Source organism: Pyrus communis, chromosome 5, assembly GCF_963583255.1.
Source record: "Pyrus communis chromosome 5, drPyrComm1.1, whole genome shotgun sequence".
Classification (NCBI taxonomy): Eukaryota; Viridiplantae; Streptophyta; class Magnoliopsida; order Rosales; family Rosaceae; genus Pyrus; species Pyrus communis.
This window is the reverse complement of record NC_084807.1, coordinates 23,641,208-23,651,254: the sequence shown is the minus strand read 5'-3', so window position 1 is coordinate 23,651,254 and position 10,047 is coordinate 23,641,208. Positions and strand designations below refer to the sequence as shown.

Genomic DNA, 10,047 nt, shown 5'->3' with positions numbered 1-10,047 from the left:
ATTCCCAAGATGATGAAGAGGCAACCGGTTGATGAGGAATGCAGCAGTTGTGAATGCCTCCACCCAAAATTTGTGAAGGAGATGAGATTGAGCAAGGAGACAGAGACCCATTTCGGTAACATGACGATGTTTGCGCTCAACGATGCCATTTTGTTGCGGCGTATGTGGGCAAGAAAGTTGATGTGAGATGCCATGATCACGAAGAAAGTGCCGAAACGCAATGCTAGTGAATTCACCACCACCATCTGTTTGTAATACTTTAATAGTGCGAGTCAAACGATTTTCAATCATGCGTTTGAAAGTAATAAAGGTAGGCATTACATCTGACTTGCGAACAAGAGGGAACAACCACACAAATCTTGAATAATCATCCACTATAGATAAATAGTATTTATAACCAAAACTAGATAGCACAGGAGCAGGTCCCCATACATCAAGATGTAACATGTCTAAAGGATAGTGAGTTATGGACGTCCGAAAGGAGAATGGAAGGCGACATGCCTTGCCTATGGGACAAACATGACATTTGTTATTTGATGAAACTGCACCACTAATGGGAAGGTGATACTTATTGGCTAAAACTTGAAATATAGCAGTGGATGGGTGACCCAAGCGAGCATGCCACACGTCGCTAGTTGTCCGTTCACCATAACACACAAGCTTGGGAGAGATATGAGAAGCAGCTCGAATGTAGTAAAGTTCACCATAGCTATGCCCAATCAGAAGGAGTTGGCCCGTTTTCTTGTCCTTCACACGAAAAGAACAATCATCCATCTCAAAGAAACAGTGATTATCATAACAAAAACGACGAAGAGATAAGAGATTCTTCTTAATGGCAGGGACATATAACACATCTTTGAGGAACATAGGTCCATGCAAACCAGAGATGGAGGATTTACCAACATGAGAAATAGGAAGGTGATTGCCGTTGCCCACAATGATAGTGTCAGTACCTGTGTATGGACGAATTTGTGTGAGAGCGGAATGATCATTGGTGATGTGGTTGGTGGCGCCGGAATCGACCACCCAAGGTGTTGACGAATGAGAGTCCGCAGTGGCTAAATAGGCAAAGTTGCCTCGGGAGGGACACTGGCGGGCTTTGTGACCATAGTCTTCACACAGTTGACAGTAGCCATCATATTCAAAAGTTGGTGGCTTAGGTGGTAGGGACGGTGTGGGAAGAAGAGGTGGGTGAGTGTCATTCGAGGACCGGGGAGTAGGTCGAGGAGAATTCCAGTGGGCTTGACGGTTTGGTTTGGAATAGCGCCAAGGTCGACCACGACTACTGCCTTGTCCAAATGAGTGATGGGAAGAAGAGGAACGGTGGCCATTGTGAGCAGTCGGAGACGAGGCAGCAGGACGACGAGAAGCAGTGAAAGCAGCGTTACCGGACAAGGAGAGTGTGGACATCTTGTGGATGAGATGTTCTTCTTGAAGGAGCAAGTCATAGCAATCATCATAAGTGAGAGGAGATCGAAGATGAACGGCGGTGGTGAACTCTTTATATTCAGGACCAAGACCATCTAAGAGACTTTCGATGAGGTCGTCGTCAGAAATAAGGGAGCCAGCAGCAGTAAGAGAATCTGCAAGGCTTTTGGCATGCAGCAAATAGTCAGACATGGACTTCTCGGAATCCTTTTTTAGGGTGCGGAGTTGTTCCCGAAGGGTGCGGATGTGAGTCTTGGAGACAGGAGACAAACGTTTTTCCAGGAGAGACCAAGCATCGAAGGCATACGTGCAAGGAAGCGGGATAAAGCGGATAGAGGATGAGCAAGTAGACTTGATCCAACTGAGAACAAGTTTGTCACGAGAATAATTCGGATTAAGAGAGCCATCATCAAGTTTCTTGGGAGGTTTGGTATTGAGGGTCACGACATCTTCCAGACCATGAATTTCAAGGATGTCGGAAAACTGAGAACGCCAACTGAGATAATTATTTCTGTCCATGGGAGTATTGATGGTGTGGGAGATGTTGAAGGAGGTGGGAAGGGAAGCAATAGATGCGGCCATGGGTGAAGAAGGAGAGGAAGCAGAGGATGCAGCGGAGAGGGGGGTGGTGGGGCGTGGAGAGGATCGAACGGTGGGAGGCGTTAGCTCGAGAGAAAGGATGATACCATATAGAGAAAAGTAGGGTTTAGGGTTTTGTAGAGAGAGCCTGTTTATTCCAGTAATCAAATCTTAATATGCTTTGCATATTGATACAAGATATATACAAGTCTATAGTTGACTTTAAGCAACATAAAAGGTAACTAATAACTCTTGATTATTTACATAAACACTATGGAGAGATTGGTGGGATCACGTCTTGACAGCAGATGCAGTGGAGAGATTGGTGGTGGATCCAATACTCTCGTCAGATTCCATAACGCAGACGCAAACTCCATTAAGATTTGTAAGAATTAAGAACAGAGGAATTTCTCATCTCAAAGAAAATAATACATTCATTTATTATTTATTATTTAAGAGTCACAGTTTGAGCTTGTATCTACCCAGTCCCAGCACCCTAATCTAAAGCTTCTGCGACGAGCTCAATCCGTAATTAGGGTTGAGCAAAATACTAGACTTCAATGGCCGTATAAAAGCAAAGAGATCAGTGAAATAGCAACTTTATTTTTTCCTCGTTACAACGGGAAGTTTCCGGTGAGGCGAATGTGATCCAATGTACGACGCAAACCATACTTGTTGACAGCTGCATTAGCTGCTCGAAACCCTCCTCCATATGCAGGTGAAGAATCGTTGGCGATTTGGTGCATGAAAAACTCCCCTAGTTTGTGTTCAATTTTCGATTTTCCACCTTTTTTTTATGAAAACGTGGAAGAGGAAGAGGAAGCTGCGGATGTAAATGTAGATGAAGATGGCATGTTTTTGAATCGCGGCATTACTTCCGACTCAAGCCACATGTACGAAAGCACCTGGCAGATGCCTTTCTCTACCTCGGGATTAAGATTCTGGTACCCTGCATTGTCAAATTAAACTAGAAATTGAGACCCCGAAAAAAGAGGGGGCGAGGTTCAGGGCTTAGGGTTTTAGGTTTAGGTTCGTGTGAGGAGGGCTTTGGAAATACATGCTACCTTTGAGGTGTAACAAGCCGTGCATCAATTCATGGGCAAGAATGGCACCTGTTAGTAACCTGCATCCAACAAGAATGTTGAAAACGGTCAGATGAACTTTGCGTGCTAGTTTTATATAACCATTTCGTTTTTTTTTTTTTTTTTTGTTTTTTTTCGAAAAAACCAACTAGCTTTACCTTGGGAAGCCATAGAGAACAAGAATGGCAGTAACTTCACAATTTCGAGTCAATTTCTGAGGTTGGGTTCTCATTCCAATATATTGATGCCCCCTAATTCTCGGCCTTTTGATGATCTGATTAGTTACTCATGAAGATTCAAGAGAAACAAATGAGGAAATTCCTTTTAGGTCAGCTTCAGGAATCATTTCAATTTTAAGAACGAAAAGCAAACTAGTAGAATTGTCTAAATTCGTACACTGGTGACAGTCTGCTCTTCCAAAAGGCATAAACCCCTCGTCTCGGGCATGTGATGGGGGCCCTGCAAAGAACCAGTTATGAATTAGAAGAGCTCCCCAAACTGAAAAAAAAAACTCAAGAACAGAGCAGGGATTTCGACATTACACTCTTTTCGCCTACAATAGCTTCTTTTAGAGCTTGTCTTTCGACCAGAAGCATGGGTATTTGCTGATCCAATTGCATGTTCATCCCTTCAAAGTAGTCTCGTATGGCGTGATACAGAGCCTGACAGTCACCGGTGTCCATGATAGCAGATTCCATGCACTCGAAGCATAGACTTCGCCCATCCCCCAATGAAACGTACCTTGCATCCCAAGACTTCAAAAGGAAGAAAAAGAAGAAAGCAGAAAAGTTTTCATTTAGCGCTCGTGACATTTCATTTTAAAGAAATACTAGGAGGAGATAGTTTTCAAGGTTAAAATTTTGGTGCTAGTGTAGATTAGTACCTCTAAGCGTTCGCAACTGCAGCAACGAGATGTGTTATCCTGTTCATGTGCTGGACAGTACTTTTGTGACCAAAACGGATGGCATCTGTACTCGATCAAACCAGCTCGATTTGTTGGAATCTGAAAATTTTCAAAGCGAAGAATTGTTTATGTCGAAGTAGGTTACAATAATATTTCTATTTATTTAGAAAATCGACTTTTCTTACAAATTGATGGCAAACTTCACACTTGGGATGAGCCAGTTCTTTAAAGCAGGACTTGTGATATGGATCCCTCCCTGACAAAGAAAACTTCAATCAAGGGAAAAGACCGGTAAGAACTAGATCATAGGGAAATAAAGAACACGGTCGTCCGAGTCCAAGGAAGAGAAGCTACCTCATTCTCAACAATCGGACGGCCACAAGAACGACAACAGAAGCACTGGGGATGAAAGAAAGTCCCCATGCATTCCAGGTAGTTGCCATAGCGTATGTCGAGTTTACAACCACCACATATTCTGCTCATCAGACAGAAAAAGCACAGGATTAGTATCAGCAACTTTCAAGCTTCATTAACACTGAGCAATTTGGTACGCAAATAAAAATTAATCAAATTGAAGATCTTAAGCTTCGCGAAATTAAAAAGTACACCTGATAAAATGCTACCTTTGTTGTCCATTGGGATAATACGGTGGAGGGGCTGGGGCATATGGAGGATATAAAGGTGGATTCAGACCTTCCTGACGTGACCTAGTAAGCTCGTCATCTTTTTCTGTCTGCGATCTATATCCTGTAAATTGGAAATTTTAAATCCTCAATAACGACATTGTGAAAACACGCGCGCGCACATACAGAACGTCTACTCAGAGTTCAGATCTTGAAGAATGGAAACCTACCACTTTTTTTTTTCAAATCTTCAGCCAGAGCCAGTGAAATTGCATGGTCTAACTCCTCTTTCTCCTTCTGCGCTCTAGAGCGGTCATCCTGATCACGAAAAGAAAACGAAACTAATTTAGAAATGCACCAACGGTTCCAGTCGTTTACTCGGATTCTCACTTTCGTCATTGTAGTTTTCTTTGTTGCACTTTCGTTCTTATAGTTTCATACGTTAGCACCATTTAGTCCAATTCATCAACTAATCCTTCTGTTAAACAAGAGTCCATAACGGTTTTAGATTAGGTTTGCTTTTACTTTATTCAAATATTTATTATCTTGTATGTCCCTGAGTGTCTGCAGCATGCTAAATCATTGGCTGATAAACTTGCCAACATGGGTCGTCCAGTTGACCCTGACAATCTTGTTACAGTCCTTCGCGGTCTCGGCCCAGACGACTCCATGCTTCGCATTGCAGTCCTGAATAATCTCCACTGCCGCATTCGAAGAACTTCACTCCAAGAGCATTGCTTTCGATCTCCAAAATCCTCCACTTGCTGTCACCATTACTGCCACCACCACGATTCCTCCCCATTCTACCTCTGATTCTGTTGAGGATGAGTCCCACATTGATAAGAGAATGGACCTTACATGGACTTATAAGAGGTGGAGTTACGTCCCATATTGCCAATTGATTTTATGGTGGAACCTCAACTTTCTTCATGATATCCTATCAAGTTGTCTCACGTATCAAGCCAAACGGCCACATGTGCTCCACTTCACCCGGTTGTGTTGTTCATGTGTTAGGCTTAAAAAGCCGCCACACGTAAGGAAGTGTGTTGAGAATAAATCTCACATTGATGGGAAAAAGAATTTTGCATGAACTTATAAGAGATTAGACTACTCTTTGTATTGGCTTTCTTCAGGTTCATCCACCACTGCCACTATCACCTCTTCCACGGTTCCGAATCATGAATACCTCAAATGATTTCAACAAGATCAACTGGTGGTTAGCTTAGCCATATCACTTCCACTTTGACTGAGCCAATTCCTGGTCTCACCCTGGGTCATGAATCTACTCTGCATTGAAATGGGCCTCGCGGATTTTGCTGCTGGAGGTAATTGGACCTCTCTTGATTTGTTGGGTCATCCTTCCAACCAATAGAGAGATTTTTCGATGTGACGGGCACACGAGGTGGTACACCACATGTCACTATACAAATGGTGGGATATGTGTGTTAAAAATTTAATAACTTACAAAATAAAATTTCCCACCACTTACATAAAAACACGTAGGTAACCCGTGTTCCCGTCACAATAAAAAATTTCTCCAACCAATGCTGATTCGTGTCCCATTTTGTTCCATGTCACACCATTCTGCCACCACCTATCCACGTCGATACGGAGGCCCCGCTGCACTTTCTTCCTTTGCGGGCTCTCAGGTTGTTCAGTATTGGGGAATTGGATCCTCTTTGGATCCTTTCTACCAAATTCACCAAATGAAGGGATCTGGGCTCTTGAAATTTGATCCAACGACTACAAACAGGAAGCCCTTTTAAAAGTTATAATAACTTTAGCCGTTATATCAAATTTCAAGGGGCCGGATCCCTTAATTTGGTGGATTGGTGGAAGAGATCCGGAGAGGATCCCTTTCCCAGTATCAGGACCCCTAGTTGGTTTCCTAACACTGGTGCCACACACCACAAGGCCGGTGATGCAAGTGCTCTTCAAAATCCACAACATTATCATGGTCACAACTCGGTTAAATGGGTAATGGTGACACACTTAATATCACTTTAACTGGTACGATTCCCATTTCTCTTAATTCTGGACCTTTCTATCTTCGTAATATCTTTCATGTTCCATCTTTACACAAAAATCTCTTTTCTATTACTCATGCTATGTAAGACAATAATATGGCATTTGTTTCTTCCATCTCTTTTATTGTATTTTTTTTATTTACGTAATAGTGCGTTGCTCTTTCAAGACCCATGTAAAGATGGACTATACCCGTTGTCATTTTAATCCCCTTAAGCTCTTACTGCGTCGTCCATTGATTGGCATAAACATCTTGGTCATTTGTATGCGTCTGTGTTGTCTCGTTTACATTCTAGTCTAGGTTCAAACTATGTCGTTTCTCGTCACTTTTGTAAAAGTTGTGCTTTAGGAAAATTCGCACAGCTTCCTTGTGAATTGAATAATGAATGTGAAATTGTTCCTTCTTTTTTTATTATCCATTAGGATGTGTGGATGTCCACTGTTGATTTTGTTTCTGGTTATCTTATTAAATACTTTTGATTGATGATTATTCGCGTTATTCGTGGATTTGTCTAATGAAAAAGAAATCTGAAGTTTTCACGTATTTTCAAACATTTGTGGCTATGGTTAAAAATTTATTTAATGCCTCTATTAAATAATTGCAAAGTGATGGTGGTACTAAGTAAATAAATCACTCATTTTCTGAGTATTACAATCGATCTAGTATTCAATAACATTTTTCATGTCCTCACACGCCCCAATAGAATAAACTTGCTGAGCTCAAGCATCATCATACTGTTGACATGACTAGTACTTTGCTCGTTGCGGCTTATGCTCCTCTCACTTTATGGGTTGAGGCCGTGCTCACTTTTGTTCACCTCATCAATTTACTTCCTACACCTACACTTCGTTGGTCCACTCCCCACACATTTTTGTTTGGTTGCTCTTCTTCTTCCACTCACTTACGTACCCTTGGTTACTTGCGTGTTCCTTATGTCAAAAATAAACTGATGAATCGATATATTGAATGTGTAAGGTGGGATGTAATGATTCTCATAAAAGTTAAAAGTGCCCTGATCCAAGTTCGGAATGTGTTTACATTTCTCGGCATGTTATGTTTCACGAGGCTGACTTTCCATATGTTAAGCCACACCATTCAGCTTCGTCCTCTTATGTGGAGCTTTATGTTGTTCCCATTGGCATAGGCCCACAACCGCAATACCACATTGTCTTCAAGTTTGTTTGGAAATGTTATTAAAATAACTAAAAGTGTTTTTAGAAAAAATATTTTTGGGTTACAAAAGTACTTGAATTGCTTTCTGGAAAAAAACACGAGTCATGTGCTTCTTTTAAGAAGCCCTTCATGTGCTCCTTTTAAGAAGCACTTCATGTGCTTTGGTTAGATGCTTGCATCTCAGCCTACTCCTATGCGGACTAGTCAAGTTATGTTGATACTCCGTCACTCAACAACAAATTATTTGGTTTATCTTGGCAATAACTTAATTTCATGGTGTTCTAAGAAGCAACCAACCTTGTCCAAGTCTAGTGTTGAGCCTGAGTATCAAACACTCTCCCACCCGTGTGCTGAAATTACATATCTTATTTGTTTCATGAGTTAGGCATTGCTGATCAATTTCCTATTTTTCTCTACTATAACAACCTCAACACCACATTCATGGCAGCAACCCAGGTTTAGGACTCATCATATTAAGTTGGATTATCACTTTGTTATAGAACGAGTGGCCTTGGGCAGCCATCAAGTTCATTTTTTGCCTTTTGTTGATCAGCCTGCCGACTTGCTAACCAAGGGTTTTCTTAAGGCTCGTCATCTTCTACTTCGATCCAAACTTGTTCATCCTCCGATGGAAGATGACGAGCCTTAAGATAATGGTTTTAGATTAAGATAATATTAGGGAGACTAAATTTTGCAAACTAAATATCATGGAAGTTGATGATTGGATGATTAATTAAGCGTTGATTAACGTGTTTAATTCTCATTGGTGACACATCATTTAATTTATAAATTTAGTCTACCTAGCATTATCAGATTAAGTTGTTTTAATTTAAGTTCAAATATTTGTTATCTTGTATATGAGATATTGATGGATAACTTATCATCCCAATAGGACTTTTTGTACTCTTAAACAGTTGTATCTATTTATAAGATGGATCAATGAATGAAAGGCTACGACTTCCACAAATATTGTCTCACATGAACTAGCTTTTTCTACACCAACTTCGATTTTTCAAATGAGAATATGTGCACAAAAAATTGATGGAAAAATCAACTCACGGATTTGACCAAAGTAAAAACATAACAAAAATTACGTCCATGGATGACAGTAAAAATTCAAGTAAAGAAAATAAAAGAAAATTAAAAGACAAAAATTCACAATGAGTGTACGAAAAGTAAGTAAAAATGGGTGAAGATATAAGCACTCAAAATCAAGTGGGAATTTTTAAAACCCCATATCTTGCAATCTCAAGGAAAGTTAAAATTCTTAGCATCCACCCATTTCAGATTGAATCCCTTGTATTGCAAGTAAAGGGCATATTTTGCAGCCGAACTCGAACAAAAATATGCCATAATTTTGTAATCCAAACAACAATAACTAACATATATGAACAATCCGAATTTAAGAAAACGTGATCATAAAAAATAAGAGAGGGGTTGGTGTTCAAACCAAGGATCGAGGCAGCGCCCGCCAAAGCTCGTTTTCGTCACCACTAAGCTGCGGATTCGGGTTACTACGCTCGGCGGCTTCTCCACGATTAGGCCCACTCCTGAAAAGTTTACCGAGACGTTTCATAAAGCGCGACTCTGTTCCAACAACATAAGAAAACAGAGCTTCAGAAAACAAATGTTTGGAAAAATTAAAGTTGAATTCATGTTATATATATATATATATATATATATATATATGTTATACCATACATACAAGGGTGAGAAAGCTGGGTGACACCTGAAGGAACGATTGAAGATTGAGCTCCTTATGTATAGGAAGAGCCTAAGAGGACTACACCGTAATCACGAAGAACCTTGAAAGGGACGGTCAGAGAGAGAGAAGGGGAGAGAGAGAGAGAGATGAATAACGTGACGGACGGCTCAAAAGAAAAAGGGAGGAGAACAAGGTACCAGGCATCGGCAAAAATTAAAAGGCCGAAAGAGAAAGCAAGAGAATCTCTGAGAGAGACAGAAAGTGCTTGTAGAATGTAGACAGAGAGGCGCAGAGAAAGGCTCAGATTCTTGGCTTCCGAATCAATGAAATTCAATTCATTTCTCTCAAACTACAACTGAAAGAAAACTTAAATTCATATATTTGTGTATGCACATACATGTACGTATTAGTCCTTCTATAATAGGGGCAGTGTTTAAAATATCCACAAAATTATCGATATTTTTGTTGAAATATTCAAAATATCAATGATCGATATGGAAAGGGGAGGTGAAATGCAAACTTCACCT

The 10,047-nt window shown here is 40.6% G+C and overlaps 1 protein-coding gene across 1 annotated transcript; it reads right to left on the bottom strand.

Annotated features, from left to right (window-relative positions):
* Window positions 1-2,471: 2,471 nt before the first annotated feature.
* LOC137735033 (protein DA1-related 2-like) lies at window positions 2,472-9,423 on the bottom strand. The gene is made up of 11 exons (XM_068474393.1): window positions 9,266-9,423; window positions 4,847-4,934; window positions 4,617-4,740; window positions 4,348-4,468; window positions 4,179-4,262; window positions 3,973-4,092; window positions 3,632-3,844; window positions 3,486-3,548; window positions 3,248-3,363; window positions 3,072-3,130; window positions 2,472-2,956 (listed from the first exon to the last, which is right to left on the bottom strand). Exons 1-11 carry the CDS (start codon window positions 9,389-9,391, stop codon window positions 2,802-2,804), a joined length of 1,269 nt encoding a protein of 422 aa, XP_068330494.1. The 5' UTR covers window positions 9,392-9,423; the 3' UTR covers window positions 2,472-2,801.
* Between the last annotated feature and the right edge of the window lie 624 nt (window positions 9,424-10,047).